The following is a 19321-nucleotide window of genomic DNA, read 5'->3' on the forward strand; positions in this document are numbered from 1 at the left end:
TAAAGGTGATCGAATATTTTAATGTAAAAAACATCAACCACTTAACCATTGCCACTAACTATTAGAGGAAGAAAAGAACTCAGTGCTTTTAATAATAACAATTACATGGACAAAAATAACTCAGTGCTTTCTTAGACGAAACAAAGCAAAATTGCATAGAATTGATTATTTCATCAAGTTCTTCTACATAGCTATCTGGTTTTTATATTTTTTGCGTCAAGGTGATCATTCGCTTTTGAAGTCTTGAGTACCACACGGTGTGTTAAAACTACTACTGCCTGAACTACCTGCAATATAAATTTAAAGCAATTTATGAATGGCTGCAATATATCCACACTCAGTAATAAAAAATAAAACTAAATGCATATGAAAAATGTGCTTGAAAACACGTAGATCAATTCAAGAATAATTTGAATGCTCTATTTTTCAAAACTGCTGTAAGGATCAATCATGCACGTGATACTGAAGGTTTGGCTTTTTTGTAGGTGATGTCAACATGAAATCTGCATGAGTCTTCGAGGGGATTTTATATACACAAAAATCTAACTACTCTGAGAAGGCTAGAAATTCTTACCAAATATCTATCCAATGAGAGTTGATGGAGGTGTCCACTGATATTGTACAGGTATACAACATATGCATTATGACAGTCTGAAAAAAAAATATGTATATTAGGTTTCGTATTTCATTAAATCTCAGAAGGAAAGATGACAGCTGCATGAAGTTAGCAAACACGTCATGATAATTTAGTAGTAAAGTAACTTTTCTACCTTGCGTAACTACTTATTACAGATTAGGACTACATGTGCAAGCATGAGAACAACCATATGATATGCTCTGTAGTTTGTAGGAAAAAGCTGCCAGGAACGCGTAATTCCTACCAACATAATTCCAAGAAAGTATGCGGCCATTCCATAGATCTTAGGAAAAAAATCAAACTGATCTGTCACTCATAGGACAACAAAATCACTCTTACCTCAAATTTCCAGGTAGGTAACATTGTACAAAATCATACTTTCATGATCTGTCATATTCAAAAATCAAACCTTCGGCAAATTGTAGAACACTTCCTCGTATTCCACATTTGAGGTCATATTGCTTGATGAATTACCATCACCACCATATATTAATATATGCAGCCCAGAATAAGATGTCACTCTCGAGACAGCAACATAGAGCTGACTGTGCATAAAAACGGGAACGGGAAAACATACACCAACAGTGTCTAATGACTGGCCTTGGCTTTTATTTATGGTCATCGCGAAGCAAAGATGGATTGGAGACTGCACCCTCTTGAAATCAAAGGGCCATTTAGTATCCGTAGGCAACATCTCAATTCTTGGAATGATGTGCATCGTCCCAGCCTGAGACCCACAAAGAATCTCACAAACAATACTATTTTTCAAACACTTTTTGACAATCATCCGAGTCCCGTTACACAATCCTATAATCTGATTCAAATTCCTCATAAGCATCACCACAGAACCAACTTTTAGTTTAAGATCATGTCTTGGTAGACAGGACATACTTATTGAATTTATAAATTCAACCGGAAATGAAGACTGAAAATCATTCGAACTTGAAAAGTCTTCAGAAAAAGAATCATGACTATATATGTGGGTACCTCTCCCGGAATTCGATCTAAGATATAATCGTTGATGTCCCCAACCAAGGCATTTGTGGGTGCAAGAATTGATCTTTGACTCAGATATTCAGGCGATAACACATTCCTCAAGAAGTCAGGATAAATGACATTAATAATGTCTTTGATAGCTTCTCCATTAGATCTGATGGGAAACTCATCAGGAATTATAATCTGAGGATCAGATGTTGAATCAGTTGTTCTTGTAGCTGGGATTTCACCGTCACCTATGTCCAGAACCCATTTGCTGAACTCGACAATTTGCCTTAAATCTTCAGCGGACTTCCCCCTGATAAACACCCAAAACAACCTAACATTGATTCCACAGCCTCTATTGATTCAGTGATGCACTCACAATTTGAGCTCTAGAAGTTTTTGGAATAACGAGTAAGATTTATCGGGAGTCTCCTCCAAATACTACAGTTATCCTACCAAAAGGTCGCCTGGCTCTCGATGGATAAACTGCAGACATGATATCTTTAAGGCAACGATCAACACTCTCAAAAGAAAAGCGGTGCTGCATTGGGGCCGCATTCCAGATAATTAAAGAAGTCTTCTTTATCATCTCTGCCTTATGGGTTCCGTGCTTGATACCAGCTACTGAAATGTGGTCGAGTTTGAGAGGGATGTGAAATCTTGAGTGTGTCGTCCTGCCTCCAGGAATAAGTGTTGCAGCAATGCCGGATGATGCAACCGGGAGTACAATATTTCCTTCACTAAGAAGACGTGCACAAAGAGTTTTCCAGACGAAGGTTTTTCCGCAGCCACCGCTTCCATAGACAAAGAAAATTCCACCCTCACCCTTATCAATATTATCAGTGATTGAATTATATGCCTTCAGTTGATCTTCATTTAGATTTGAAAACAGTTCCTCATGCTGCCTCTTCGTCTCGTCCTTGTCATATCCAGTCTCTTGTGCTATGAATGTATTTTCTGCATTTCCAACATATGATTCATCAAGAACTGGCAAGGTGGAGTCTTTCAAGCTCTTCCCAACATCATTGAGCAAATTTCCAGTTTCTGTGAAGAAAGAAATTAAACTAAGTTTCAGTTGACAGTCATGAATAGGACTACTTAAATAAGGAACAATTAGGAGTCACAGTTACTTTGATTCTTGTTGTTCATTATGCTGAAGTTTATGAAAATTTATTACCTGCTAAACACCAATTCTGAATTTCTGTGTCAGTCAGCTCCAAAGATGAATTATTGGTAAGCCTTCTTCTATTGTAAAGCACATCCTCAAACATGCTACGCCAGTGTTCAGCCCATTATAATCTCAAAGGATCAGCAACAGTATTGTTAGTCAAGATGTGCTCAAACAACTCTCTTAGTTGGCGCGACATAGCACTATCAGCATTTTCCGACAATGCTACATGCCACTGTCTGTCATCCTTCATAAGGCCGAGGGCATCACAGGCTTCTTTAAAAGTGCTGTGAACCTTTCCATTGACCTTGTGTAAATCTTCGTAGGAAGTGACACCTTTATTCTGCATTAAAAGCATCCTCGAGAAAAAAATCTCTCCTGTAGACGTGTGAATATCAATCAGCCTGCCCACTACCTGTCCTTTCTCCCTTTCTTTCCACTTTCCTTGATCAGCTTTCCATGTGAAATGTCGCGGAAAATCCATATATGACACCTCTTTTGCACCAGGCAGTTTTTTGTTGGCCTCAAACCATCCTTCTAACTTGCGGTGCTTTGAGCTAGCCTTGTTAGCAACATCCTGCAAGCTATCCTTGCTATTGAAAGTAACATTGTTTTCACCAGGACAATGTACCGGTAGCCGTTCAACGGCTGAAAATCGAGAATGGATGTCAAAGGCAAATAATCTCCAGGCTGCCTCAACCGCACAAACATACCTACCCTCCAAGTACTGCTTTATTTCATTAGTGTTCTTTGCCTTAACAGTACTTGTTGCCCCTGCCACATTAGAATGCTTCTTCTTCAATATCATGGTCGCCGTGTCATGTCCCTTCAAACAGTATTTGAAAAGGTACTACAGTGATTTGCTACTATTACACACTTCCAAATTGAAGTGGCAGTGGAACCTGATGAGCAAGTCTCTGTTGTAAGGGACTACATACTGATTGCCCAAATTAACACCTTGCCGATTCATAAAATTCTGCTGACTTCACCTACGATACTGGGAAAATCCACAGTCCTCAAAATGGGTTGTTGGGTTGAACCTGTCCACATGGGAAAAAGTAAAAAAATTGTATCAATACAGTTTTATTTATATTTATATTGGATGAATGAGAGTATTCAAATAAAGGGCATTTGTGATATAGTTCTTTGTCGAGTTATTTACCTCTTTGGGAAGTGTCGAATACATTGTCTTTTAACCATACATGCAGATTGGACATTATCAATACCACATGGCCCATGTATCATAAATTTTTTTACAATTTGATAGACAACAGGATCGACAGACTCATCCGGTATCTCAGCTGATATGAGTTCATCAATTTGATCAATCCTTTTTGGTCTATCATTTGGATGTAGACATATAACATATGTGTATGTGGTAGTCCTCATTTTTGGAACTCAATCACATGCATAACCGAAATTTATCGAAAGCCTCGAGTCAGTTGCTGAATTTTTTTAAAAAATTGTATGAATAATTCATAAATCATGTCTATAAGACAAAGAAATGAAAACTTACAGCCAATGCACCTCCCACAGTAATTTTTTTCTTGATAAGATGGATAAGCTGATCAAGCTTCAATTTTAAAATCCGAGCAATGACATCTAGAGCATTACAAACATCAAATCCTGGCTTGTGCTTCAACATTTCCTGTATTTCCAGCCATTGGGTGTTGCATATCATCGTTAGGAAGAGTGACGGATGACCAATACTACGACAAATCGCAAGTGAATCCTTAAAATACTGGTTCATATATCTTTGGGAGCCTGTAAATGTTGCAGGCAAAATACGCATCAGTGTCACACCTGTGCAGGCGATCGCGAATGGATCGGTATAAATCTGAGCGTATAATGTGTTGATGTGTTTTAATCCAATCAAGCATGTACCGCTCGACGGCAGCAAAAGCATCCACAACAAACTGTTGCCATAGCCTGCCGCCTAGATGTAATTTCATGCCTGGAGAAAAAAACAACAATTATCACAAAAATGATGCAGCAGACATGTACAGTATACATAAAGAATTTCGTATAATAATATGAGAGCTTTGTTGTTTTGATACCTTCGTTAGGACGTATCATTAGTTTGTATGCATAGTACTCTCATAGAAATAGTGGTTCGGTGTATTATTGCTTCGCCTGGACATTGTTCGGTACTGTCGTTGGCCTGTGCTTTTTTGGGTTTACCACACCGAAGAATTTCAACATGAAATCCTTCTTCATCATATGGGAAGATCAGAGGATACTAAAGTGCCATGAACTAAGGTTGTGTTCACTTCATGGAATGGAATGAGGGGAGAATGGAATGAAATTTGTATTATAAATTGTGAGTGATTAGTTAAATTGTTTATAATTTTCATTCCTTCAATCATTCTATTCTAACTATTTTAACTAAAAATCTAACCCACATGTTTTGGAAGGAATGTTGATTCCATTTGTTCATCATCTTTTCCTATCATCTTCTTCATGAAAAAATTTTAACCCACTCATATTTAATCATTATTGCCTCATACTTTCTCCAATCTCCATAAAACTTGTTCATATAGTTTCATTCCATTCTCCCCTCATTCCATTCCATGAAGTGAACACAACCTAAGAGCATGTTTCGAACACACGCTCGAGGTACTTTTGCTTTGTCTCAACAATAATATCTCGAAAAGGTGAACACTCTTCTGCTTCGCCCACAATTAAAGTTGCGACATCAGTGGACTCAATGACATGATTTGTTCACCTGGATGTAGACCTAGCTAGAATGAAGCAACTAAAGACTGAATTCTTCCTGATCATTTACCTTGAATCGATCCCTCGCCATACGAAAACCTCATGCACATTAATTGTGTTCATCAAGCATTTGAAGGAGAGCCTCAATAATCTCAGGATCAAGCTGGTCACTACCATTAACAGCATTTATACAATTCTGGACTTCATTCTCCGTGTCATATATGTATAGCTGGCAGAATTTTGGAGATTCATCCTCTTTTGGTTTAAGTGTTCCTATGAGATGATAATTCTGACCATTCAGTTTGAAGCAGTACGGTCCTTTCCCATTGTTGATTTTTTTTTCAATCTTGCCACCAATTGACGTGAACTGGAACATGGAGCTGTAAGCCCTAATATTATTGAGAAAATGTGTTGTTTTCTCGCCACCAGATAAAAGGCCAGCCAGATAAGGAGGAGGCTGTTTTTCTGGTTCCAACACTACCTGTCCATCCCGGCAACAGATTGAAAAAGACGGCTCGCTATGTTTCGCACCTTTGTTGTTGTGTTCCTCGTTCCACATAACAACCTTACATTTAGAACAAATTTTTGTTGGTGGTCCAAGATCCATGTAGCGTTTCCAAAAATCTGGAAAACATCATTGTATGCAGATGATGTAAAGAAACTGAGGTATTTTGTTTGCATGGTTACTGCAATTTGCATACAATAAATAAAGCACACCTGGCAAATCGAATCTGCTATCACTTTCATCGTGGGCTATATATTGACCGCGTCCGGCCTCTGGTAATGGTTAAATATGTTATACTGCTTTTAATATTCTTTTATATGGAAGGAAATTTCTGATTTATCAGTTTAAAAGAGTGCATACCTTTTGAATCCTCGGACTCGGTGATAGTTTCATCCTCCGCAACATTGTCTATTATCGACAACACATGAGGGTCAGTGTTAATGGCAAATTACATAATAGGTAGAAACTATGATGAGATGGAAAATATGTACTGACCGGTGTATTTGAGAGGCGTACTATTGTTTTCGCCCGATCTGGCGTTGGTGCCTGATGTTGATGCAACATCGGTGCCCTTGCCTTCACCTGCAAAATGTACAATTTCAGGTTTAATTGATGTGCGGGCAAAAAATCATCTGAAGTTTCGAGTTAAGTTCATTACCTGCACTTTTATGATTTTCCAAAGCACTTTTTCCCCAACTTTGTTGAAAGCATGTAGGAGATTTCTTGGTCCATTACTTGCTTCAACAGAGTACCAAGCTACAGAGGCACGAATACGTCAATTCACAAATCACTTACAAACAGGAAAAATATGAAAATCATTACGGGAAGAGAACAATTACCCGGACGCCAGACACCTATTCTGTCCAATTCGGGAACCAACACAGTAATGTCTGACTGCTGGCTACCTTGAGATGCTGTCTTTGCAGGGGTGTGGCGGTTCAAAAGATTGACACACCTTGTATTCTTAACTTTACTCCCTGATATAAAGTTTAACATGACAAATTTTGAGCATATGTTATGGCAATATTATTATATAGAGTCATACAAAGTAATAATCATATTTTACTATGATTTTTTTGAATATATATATATATATATATATATATATATATATACTTGTATATTTTAAATTTTACCAGAAAAATATTTAAATTCTATATTAATTTTAAATATGATGTATATGGCATATTAACAAAATATACAAGCTAGAGACATAATTAAGTTTGAAAGGCATAATACACACACACACACTTTTATATTTTAAATTTTATCAGAAAAATAATTAAATTGAATTTAAATTTAAATATGATTTACATGGCATATTAACAAAAAATATAAGCCATGGACATAATTAAGTTTGAAAGGCATAATTACTACATTATTTTTATTCAATTATTTTAATTATTTAAAATATGACGTTCATAAAGGCAATATTTTTTAATTTTCCCTGTAAATATAATTTATATTAGTCTTACAACGACGATATACAATATTTTTGAGATTTCAAATAGTTCTTACCTTTTGGTTGAGATGTCACGGGCATTCTTATTGTTGACGCTGGCATCTGGAATGGCCTTCACTGATCAGCACCTCCTGTACTTCGATTAATGAGCGAGGACGAAGTAAAACACTGGCTTGGACCTGAAATGTAGGAAAAAAAAAGCACTCGTAAATCAGATTCATTACAATATCGCTTGGTTGGTTGGAAGCCAGGACACTAACTTGTGAATTCAACATTCTGTAGTCTCCTCTGTGATGGGGTGATGTATGACTGTGCATTTTTGTTCATCCTACCAGAGACGCCAAGATTTTTTAGCCGACTATTTGAGATACCGGATAATATGCCGGAGTCTGCAAACATAGTTTTTTGAAGCAAGTCAATGACAATACAGTTTAGGACCAAAAAATGAGGTTAGGATAGAATCACTAACAACTAAAACGCGACTGATGACCATCATTAGGTGGTTTTTTGGAATGAGTGTGCGTTTGCGCTGAAACGTTAGGCCTGCTGATTTCTGCACACCATTAATAGCTCAGGTGAAAACCATGGTCTCACAACATGCAAAATTTACAGAAAAAACAAATACTTTTTGATTGAGACGGGAGATTGATTCCATCACACTGATGAATGGTTCTGGACCATGCACCTTGTGTAATCCCAGAACCTAAAAAGTAAAGTTAATTTTTTATGACTTTGTCGTATGTGACAAATGGCAAGTTCATGATTTCATATAGCATATATTTGTACCGCAAGACTGTGTTGAGCATGACAAAAGCTGGGTTGTCTTTCCTGTTTGAGATGGAGTAACAATGTGTGTACCTGGATCAGTTTGTATTATATTACAAATAATAAAAGTCCAACAGAGTGACTTTACTATGATAGCAACATAATAACGATAACGTACCTCTGTTCGGATCAACATTTTCACGTGCTGCAGGTTGGTCACTCCCAGTCCTCTGGCTATCGTGTGGAGTAGAGAGACAGGAATGTGGTGCAACACGTGGTGTGCCACAATCAGAGAATTGTTAATAAAACAGGCATGACGAAAAGCACACAAATACGAAAAATGAGGATGACCTTGTTTTTGAGTTTGTGGATTGGATGCATCAATCTGATCATCGGATTTTGACGTGACATGTGTAAAGCTAGCAACTATGACAAAAAACATATATGAAGAATGTCAAATTAAGGAACTACTCTTGGTACATGTAATGTTAGTTTAGATGAGTATGATATGTGTACCTGAACTTTGGGTAGGGTAGTTAGGCATCTTTGTTGTTCTACCAGCCAGAGAGGAAGTACAAATCCGTGTACCTGGACAAAAAACATGAGGTAAGATATTGCGAAACCGTGTCACGCAAACACACAAACCGTATAAACTTGGATAGACATTGTACACGCAGGTCCTAAATCCGCAGAAATAATACTTGTACACGAACCTAGGGTGGAGGGTGATGGCTGTTGGCAAACAGTGTCATTACGTGCTGGAGTGTGAAAAATTTATTTTGACGCAACTGACACATTACCAGATGTGTGCACATCATGGGAAGATCGCCTCCATTGTGCTAACAACACCTAAAAATTCAAATGTCAATTGTCTGTATCGATCTACCAGAGTTTAAAATTCATTTGTGCTCACCATTTCTAACAGACGAAGGAGAAACAACACCTAAAGGTATGTGCTTACGACCTGTTCATTATTATATCACAACAAACGGATAGAATGCATCATCAAAACATGAATATATAACCACAAATGTCAGTTCGTGAAACAAAGCAATGAGCGGAAGGCTTCACCGTCTTTGTTTCCGTCGTTAGAGGAGCAAGGAATACTGAAATAGTTGGAGAAACTGTAGGCTAAAATCGGTTGTTACTTCTGAAAAACAATTTCAAAAATCGTTTGTGGATGATCCATGCAGATTCGTATCCATCAGTAAAGAACAAAGGAAATAGTTGATTTTTGTAATGGGTCAGTAAACGCTTGTAGTCGGGTTATCCAGCAAGCTTGTGTAATTACGCCCAAGTCCTTCAGCAGTACTATGAAAAAAAGTGGGAAGGGTAGATTAGGTAATTTTCCATCCTGTTTGTATTCACAAATTAGGATTATATAGATAAATAGAGTAATCAATCTTCAATCATCCATTACTTTATCTTTATATATAAAGTCATGCACTATCCTACTCTATATATGAAGTTGAACTATGAAGATAAAGCAAAAGTTTTTCTCACCAAAACACCATTCATAAATATAGATTTCAACATACATGTGCCATACATTTTTAATATTCAGGAGGATCATCATGAAATCCATGCGGAGCTGTTTGATCGTGAGTGGATCTCTTCTGTAGAATCTTAAGCTGCTCGATTCGAAAATGCTCGCGTAGAATCCGATCATCTATGGAATTTACATCTTTAATCAAGATTTTATTTTCAGTAAGATATGGAGCCATATCCAACTTCTTTTTCTCATTTTGAGCACGTAGCATCTAAATTTCATTTGTTGTCGATCTGCACCAATTTTTTTAAGAATCTTAATGACTTGACGTTGTTCTTCTTTGATTATGTCGATAATAGCAGAAGTAAGTTCTTCGACTTTTCTTTTGCTTTTTAACACTTAAATCATTTATATCGGGGGAGAATGATGATAGCCCAAGAGATACTGATGTTGGAAACTTTGTGGCAGGTGAATTTGCTTGTGATGATACAAAGTTGCTTGTTTGTGTTTGACCGTATGGGGTAGCATTGCTATGATCATCTCCAAATTCCTCTGAATCTTTAAGAATTTCCCAAACATGATCAAATTTGAAACCTTTGTCATATTTTTTTTATCTTGTTTTAACAACACTTTAGCTCGATTTAGCTACAAAAAACGAATTAATATGAAAAATAAATTATGAAATCAATATGACAACTATAATGGAGGCTGTAGCGGATTATGAGCTTTGGATATGGCATGCATACTTTGGTTTGCCGGGTTCAAATAATGATATTAACGTGTTGGAGTCATCTAATCTTTTCGCCAATTATGCTTCAGGTATTGCTCCTACTGCACATTATGTTATCTAGGGAAAGGAATATCAAATGGGTCATTATTTAGCTGATGGGATATATCCAAATGGTTTACTCTTGTGCAAAGTATACATGATCCACGTGGTCCAAAAAAGAAATATTTTGCCATGAAGCATGAATCATGTAGAAAAGATGTGGAGCGTGCATTTGGAGTTCTTTAGTCACGTTTTGCAATTATAGGCGGACCATCTCGTTTTTGGAACAAACATGTGCTACATGATATAATGACCGCGTGTATTATTATGCATAACATGATAATCGAAGATGACCGTGATGTTAGTGGAACATTTAGTGATTCAACGCAAGCATCGATTCCAAATGTTGAGATGGTGGAAGATGAGAATGTAAGATTTCAAGATTTTCTTAGTCGACACAAACAAATCAAGGATAAAGAGGCTCACATTGCACTTCGTAATGCACTTATTGATCATTTATGGGAAGAATATACTAATTTAGAAAATTAGTGTATTGATTTGAAATTTGTTAAGAATGTAAATAAAGCTTGTATGTTTAAAGAAATGTATAAAGTAGTATTTGAAGTAATGGTTGGAGATGGAATCAAGATATATAAAGTGAAAAAAGGTGAAAAATGAAGTTGAAGTTGCTTTATTTATAAAATTGTGATTGGAGATGATCTAATCAACATAATTTCTTTTATAAATTATTATCCAAATAGATTTTGTTGCAAGAAGAATATTATCATTGCAATAATTATGATAATCGATATAAAAAAATACATTTAGTGAACTATCCTATGTGGTCATTGTTACTTTGTATTATAAATCCAGATTTTAATGGATTTATAATTAAATTATTAATAACAATTTATATAATTTGATATATTTTATGTAATTTTGATTTTATTTGGAATTTAAAAGATTTGAGATAAAATATGATAGAATTGAGTAGAGTCTTTAAAATTTAAGTATAATCCTTGAAATATAAAATATATCGAAATTAGTAAACAAAATTCATCATTTTATAAATTCAATAAAATCTATCATTTTTTCAATACTCCCAAATTTTAATAAATTTTATATAATACTAATTGATTACTATCCTGTTTTTTAACATAATTTAAAATTCTTATTATATACCAACAAGATTTCTATAATATTCAAAATATAAATTAAATATCCTAAGATTCTAATACATTTTTTAAATCCAAGTTAAATATAACTGTATTTCAAAAATGAAAAACAATCCAAAATAATCATAATCGAATACATTTCCTTAATATATTTTTCACAAGAATATTTTTCTTATTAATTATCTTATGTAGAATTTTAGATTTCAAAAACTCTTTGTGCTGTCTGACAAATATTAAAAAAAATGTGAAAACCATGAGGTAACAAGTTGTATTTCGCATGTATTGACTATATAAATGAATCATAAATTATCCATGTATATTAAATATTTGAGAGGGATAAGTTTATTATATATACATGAGCTACTCTTTAAAACTAAAAAGCTAGTAATTAAACTAGAAACTACAAAAGTCCGGCCCAGCCCAGACCTAACAATAGCTACAGCCCAACTCAAAAAGTTACCCGCTTAATTTCAAGAATAAGAAAATTGCAAAACGGTTACATTACATACAAAGAAGTTCCGCCATTACTCCACTTTCCTTATCACTGTTCATCTTCATTCTGCAAACAAGGCACGATTCATGCTTCTCTTCCAATTTCTACTAATTTTCCATCTTTTTCACTTCTAATTAGTGATTTTACAACTTTTTGGAACAATTTGACGTAGATATGATTTCTACTTTTGTTGTTGAAGCCAAAGCAAGCAAAGATCACTAAAACAATTCAAACATGTACTAAATCATAGTTTTGTAGTGATTTTAGTAAGTAATATGCTATATATATTTAGGACATTCATTACATGTGTTGATAGAGAATGGTACAAAACCCTCAACTGAATGTACGAAAAAAAATTAGGAAAATAAACGTCTAGAGAGAGGTTCATGGCTACCGTTCCGTAGAATTAGGGTTGTGTTTGATAAACGGTAAAAGTTGCGTAATCACAGTAAAGTGCCTACATACCCGTTTATATAAGGAATCAAACTCAATGTAGTTCTTTTTCATCAAACCTATGACTTGTCCTTTAAGTCATTTTTTCTCATGATTTTGTATCCTCAAAAAACATGTTTTCAGTAGATAACCGCCATCTAAACACTAATTTCATAGTGTCTGGAGAGCTTCAAGAGTCCTTGCAATGTTAAAATTGTGAACCTCGGAATTTTTTATGAACCCAGCATATAGTCTTCAAGTATATCATCAAATTCTCGTTATTATCCTCAAATCAGCAGTAGATAGGTGTTAGAATACCTCTAGAATCGTGTCCCTGAAGATTAAGAAGTCGTTTCCTTCTTCTAATTCTGACAGCAACTTTTTTCCCTAGCGAAAAGCCGCTTGCTGCGAAACTCATATCTCTCAACAAAAGTTGCGGACCTCCAAGCCGACAATATGAAGATTCGTAAGTAACCTCATTCATTCATCCCGTAAGCTACTGAGATGACATCTTCATGATTGAACCTAAACAATTCTGTATATGATATTCAAACATATCTTGAGTAAGTAATTTACTTTTGATTATTATTGATGCGTCATACTTATATCCCTTATATATTTATATGACTTATATATTTACATCACTTAGTCAAATATAATATTTTTCATGTAGTGAGCATAGAACAATATTGCTCGATAGAGGCCTGCCATATTCAGCCACTGAAGTTAGACAAAGAGAAAAATTCTCATCCTGGTTTTAAAAAAAGGTGAGAATCTGCATTTAATATATTGGCTTTTGTCCCACATCAAGACAAAATAGTAAAGATGCTAGCCATTTATCTATATAAGTAGATGGATGTGCTGAATTTTTAACATAAAGGAGTTAATAAATAACTTTCCAGTTTAAAATTTTCTTCTTTACTTCCCACATCGAGAAGAAGAGGAAAAGGGTGACTCTCAACCCATTATTAAAACCCATTTTATGTCATGAGTTTCAAGTTATAAATATGGACTTAAAGCCTTTGCTTTATCCGTCCATTTTCTTTAAGCAACCTAAATTTTTTACTTAACTTGGTTAAAAAGGAACAAATTTTAATTAGATGCCTCTTTTACCAAGCAAAATAAACAACTCAAGTGTTGGGTATAACAAGTTGAATAATTTTGAGTATAAGAAGATTAGTATCCCACATTGAAAGCAAATAAGATGAAAGGAGCTATAACTCCTATATATACTATGAAAATAACCAAGTTTTCCTCCTACATCGAAAAGGTGTGGAAGTTCAAGGCTCAAAAAGCCTACTTAAACATGATAGGTGTTGGATAGAAACCATGTGTTGTTTAGGACTTTGAGCATCTTGCTTCGTCCACACAACTAAAATTAAAAGATGACTTAGATTTTTTTTATAAGAAATATTTTCCTAACATCTCACAAGTGATTAAAAGAGCATAAACTTGTGTAATGTTAACAAATGAACCTCAATGTAAACTTGTGTAATGTTAACAAATGAACCTAAATGTTTCAAGTTTTCAAAATCATTTTATAGTCCCACATCGATTTCGATACAACTAGTAGGCTGCTATATATGTAGTACTTCTAACCTTATAATTAATACTTAGTTGCACAAATGATTTAACGGAGGTGTTGTCAAGCGACAACAAACTGTTGGAGTACTTGCCAAGAGTGCACTTTCTTGTGTTTAATTTCAATCAACTCAAATGTCCCACATCGAATTAATAGATGAGTAGGGACAAACTCTCATCCATATAAGTGAGGGAAGTCATCCCCTAGTAGAGAAGTAGGAATCAAAGTTAAGCTCAACTTTGAGGTAACTACTTATCTTACTTCAGTTAAGCTTTTGTGCACTTTCTACTTATTTTATTAAATAATCACTATACCATGGATTGGATTTAGCAACCACTCAAAAGAAAATTTCTTCAAAATCGTTGCAATTGAAAAAATAAACTAAGAATATTGCAATGCTGTAAGAATCATTACAATGGAATCAAAATAACGTAACAAACTTCGGAATGAATAGTCTATTGCAATGTTTATTAAACACCGTTTGCAATAGATGTTATTTTTTGGGCCAAAAAAAATTGGCGGGCTAGTGAAAATTCGAAAGCAGGATAAACAAAATATTTTGTCGGGTTAATCAAAATAAAGCAAATTGAGAAAAAAGAAGACTCAGTGCATAGTCTCATAAACACTCGACTAAAAGCTAGTCAGGGAGAGAGAAAACATCGAAGAAAGTAATCGAAGAAAGCTTGTAATCGAGAGAGAAAAGACCGAAGTAGGCGAGAGAGAGAGAGTGATCGAAGAAAGCTGGTGATGGAGGGATCAATCCTCTTTCCGTAATAACTTGAAGTATGTAATGGTTTGGATTTGTGTTTAATTGAGTTTGTTCATGTATTTATTTGAATTTGTTCATGTGTTTAATTGATTATATGTTGTTATTTCTCTCTCGCTCTCTCTCTCTCCCTCTCTGTCTCCCTCTCTCCCCCTCTCCCCCCTCTCTTCTTATGTACATTCTTGAATTTCTTATCGCGATTGGTTTTTTTTTGTAGTGGTTGAAGGTTACCGGCTGAAGTAATTATCTATTTCCCCTTATGCTGGTTCGTCCTCTGACCCTTTAAATTTATATATATATATATATATATATATATATATATATATATATATATATATATATATATATAATATAGGGGTAAGATCCTGGGAGAACCCATATTATCAAGAGAACCGAGAGAACTCCAAAATCTGCCGTTGATTAAGAATCTTAATATATTTCTATTTTGAAATAATATCTTTACAAAATCAATCAAATCTAATCATGCTAAGGGTATTTTTGTACAACAAAAAATACACAGAATCAATAGCAATTTATAACCCTTTTAAATGATTTTCTTGCTGTTTTTAAGTTTCTTAAGATTCTACAGTTCTTTTTACAGCAAGCAAAGCAATCAACCTAAAATAAACACTCTTTCATCTTCTTTTTCTTATCAACACATAACAGACGATGCAGAACAAAGCTGTGAACAACCCTTTAGATGATCACGTCCAACGTAAGTTCCATTAATCTTTTTCATTTTTTTTGTGTATCGTTCACTACAAGAGCATCTGTATTCTGAACTACCATTTTATCTTTTTTTTTTGGATTTAATTCATATAGTACTTGAAGACAAGGATGAAGCTGTGAACGTTCAGTTAAAAAATATAGCTGATTTTATTCCGCGGTGTGATCCTTCGAAGAAACCATTTTTAAATCAGACTTTCAACGATTTGGATTCTGTTTACGAGTTCTACAAAGAATACGGACGAGTTTGTGGTTTCGATATTAAAAAATCAGCTGGAAAAAAACGACAGATCAGGGAATACAATCAGTAAATATTATGTTTGCTCCAGATCAGGTTCTAGTGAAAAGGATTCATGAAAATCTGAAGATGGAGTTGTGACTCACAAACATCAAACAAGAAAAACCGTATCTATTAAGTGTTTATGTCCAGCATCGATACGTGTCAACATAGCGGGCAATGGTAGTTGCATTCTTAAGAGATTCATTGAAGAACACAACCATTCATTTGCTGATAAGGATGGTGCTCAGTTCCTCCGTTGCAATCGGAATCTTACAGATTTTCACAAGAGATTTATTTTCGATGCAGGAAAACTGAATATAGGAGCCACTCGTGCACATGGAATTGTTTCAGCGATCACAGGCTCTCATGAAAATGTTGGTGCAACCACAGTGGATTTTAAAAAAATTTCGAGGGATGTAAAAAAAAATAGGGATACATGATACTGATATGATTTTACAGAAGTTTCGTGATATCCAATGCAGTTCTGATCCTACATTCAAATTTGAATATAAAACTGATTCGACAAACCATCTAATGCGTTTATTCTGGGCTGACGGAATAAACAGAAAGAGCTATGAAGTTTTTGGAGATGTTGTATCCTTTGATGCAACATACAGGACAAACAAGTAATAACAAAAACACCTATCAAGAGATCCTGGGTTGTCATGTAGGAGATAATATTAATTTGTTTTTTTCTTGTCCAGGTATGGTATGGTTTTTGTACCTTTGATTGGCATAGATAACCATTGGAAAAGCACTACATTTGCTGGTGCTTTGCTTGAGAGCGAATCCGCAGAAAGCTTCAAGTGGCTATGTAACTCTATGAAAAGCATTTTAGGACGAGAACCGAAATGTATCATCACAGACCAATGCCCAGCAATGAAAGTTGCATTGGAGATTGTATTTCCACTAGTTAAACACAGGCTTTGTATGTGGCATTTTATGAAGAAGTTCCCATCAAAGGTAAATATTATACAAACTAATACAAAAACCCATTTGTGTGTTCTGTAGCTATTCTTAGTTCATCACTTACAATTTTTACTTGTAATATATATTGTATTCTGCAACTAGAATCGTTGTTTTGCGCAGAATCTCCGTTCATGGACAGATTTAATTAAGATGGTGTGGACAGATTAAATAATAGAATAAAAAATATAAGGAAAACATAGTAATTTTGTGAATACTAATGGCAAACAAAACCAGAGCAACAACAATAGAATGGGAATGAAAACAAAATGAACATAATGGGTAACTTGTTAGAATCCAGTGGTTGTGGAATATCTTTTCTGAGTAAAAAAAATAAGCACATAGTTAAAAAGTGAGTAAAAGAATTCTGAAAAGGATAACAAATAAGTTAAATAAATATAACTCTTAAAATAACTTAAATCAACGTGCGGCTAAATTACTCAACTAAATTTAAAATTTAGTAAAGAATCCTAATACAGTTTAGGACAACACTTTATTGAATCTTTGAGGAATTATGTTACTAGACTTTATATTCTACAGACTTAAACAAAGGTCCAAATGTGTGTTCTGTAGTTTTTCTTAGTGCATCACTTTCACTTTTACTTGTAATATTGTTTGTTATTATGCAGCTAGGGTCATTGTTTTGCGCAGAATCTGCGTTCATGGACAGATTAAATAAGTTTGTTTGGTCTGACCATACATCACCGTTAGATTTTGAGGAAGGTTGGAACGAAGTCATATCAGATTTTAATCTTTCCGGTAATAAATGGCTTACCGAATTATACGATATACGTCATTCATGGATACCTGCATACTTCAATGACGAACCAATGTTGGGTTTATTAAGAACAACTTCAAGATCAGAGAGTTCAAATTTCTACTTTAACCACTTCGTACAGAAAGGAGATACACTATCAGAATTTTATATATGTTATGATAGTGCTATTTCAAGGCAGAGATACCAATAAAAGCAGCTTACACATTATGACAACATAATTCCTAGAACCTTGTCAAACAAGGAAATCGAGAAAGATGCTGCACAACATTACACAAGGGTAATGTTCTACAAGATACACGAGGAGATCATGGGATTCAGTGGAGATATCTCTATTATGGACTTGAAAATGGTTGATTCAGTCAAAACAGTTGTCATAAAAGATCCTCAAAATAAATCAAATTTATTTGAGGTAAAACTTTATATTGCAAATCATTCTTCATGTTTCTCTCCTTTAATCTAGTTCACATAACATTCATTTATTTTTTTTTGACAGGTATCTATAAATCTTGAAACACACGATTTAGAGTGCTCTTGTAAGCTTTTCACACGCGTGGGATACCTATGTAGCCATGCATTTTTCTATTTAGGTATTAGTGGAATCCACATAATACCAAGGCAGTATGTTATGAATAGGTGGCTAAAGAAAGCAGTGGAGAGATTTTCAACATTAGAGCTTGGAGAAATTTCAGACCCACTATCTGGGGAAGAGTCTCGTAGAAAGAAGCTGCAGGAGTGTTGGTTTATTTTCCAAAGTTGTGTTAGTGAGGCATCCTCTGACCAAGGTCAAATTAATTACCATTACGATAGTTTGAAGGTGATTTCAGAACAAATGAAGATATCCAAGAAAAGTGCAGGGTATTGTTTAATCCCAGACATGGTTGAAAATTTAATCGGTTCAAAGATTGTGGAAGATGTAACGGTATTACCTCCCAACCAGAGTAATAATAAGGGTTGTAGAAAGAGAATGGTAAACCCCGCTGAGAAATCACTTGGAGGGAAAAAAAGAACAATAAGACAATATCAGTTCTGTAATACTCAAGCTTATCATGATTCTAGGAACTGTCCGGAGAAAAAAAAAAGAAGGAACATCCGGAACAGTAGTAGAAGATAATTGATGTTAGAATAGTATACCTTATTTTTCATTAACTCTATGAAGTTTTCTATGCTTATTATGGTTTCCATTCTAATAAATATCATATTATATCTCAGGTTTCTTCTTTGAGAACGATTTATATGATGTTAGCAATGTACTTTTATAATTCTTTTAACATTTTGACTTGTAAGCTAGTGGATTGTATTTCTTTTTTGTTCTTCAATGTTCTTTTGGCATTTTTGGAGGTTAAACTATAATACACCATAGTATTCTTACAAATATGACAAGCCTGATACATACGAAGACCTAGTGTTCAGTTCTATGTTCTTGCACTGTTACACTAGATTCAATTAATTTTATGAGCCAGTGTAGTAATAATTGTTCGATTGTTGGTAACTAGTTTTTTCAACAAGTACTCTGTTTAAGAAAACCTTTTCTATCCACCAAACATCAATATAACTATTTACAGATACCATTATTACAAATACCAAACAGAAAACACATAGTAGAATAATAAATTAGTACTGTTAAGAGCTTAA

General features: G+C 34.6%; 2 protein-coding genes across 2 annotated transcripts; both read left to right on the forward strand.

Annotated features, from left to right (window-relative positions):
- The first annotated feature begins 10423 nt into the window (after nucleotides 1-10423).
- Nucleotides 10424-11040, forward strand: LOC135149424 (uncharacterized). The gene is made up of 2 exons (XM_064085142.1): nucleotides 10424-10541; nucleotides 10757-11040. The coding sequence occupies exons 1-2, from the start codon at nucleotides 10424-10426 to the stop codon at nucleotides 11038-11040; spliced, it is 402 nt and encodes a 133-aa protein (XP_063941212.1).
- A 4568-nt stretch (nucleotides 11041-15608) lies between these two features.
- LOC108201286 (protein FAR1-RELATED SEQUENCE 2-like) lies at nucleotides 15609-18800 on the forward strand. Its single transcript, XM_064085143.1, has 6 exons — nucleotides 15609-15654; nucleotides 15762-15972; nucleotides 16650-16908; nucleotides 17541-17743; nucleotides 17915-18098; nucleotides 18183-18800. Exons 1-6 carry the CDS (start codon nucleotides 15609-15611, stop codon nucleotides 18798-18800), a joined length of 1521 nt encoding a protein of 506 aa, XP_063941213.1.
- The last annotated feature ends 521 nt before the right edge of the window (nucleotides 18801-19321 follow it).

The sequence above is a fragment of the Daucus carota genome, chromosome 9 (genome assembly GCF_001625215.2).
Source record: "Daucus carota subsp. sativus chromosome 9, DH1 v3.0, whole genome shotgun sequence".
Lineage (NCBI taxonomy): Eukaryota > Viridiplantae > Streptophyta > Magnoliopsida > Apiales > Apiaceae > Daucus > Daucus carota.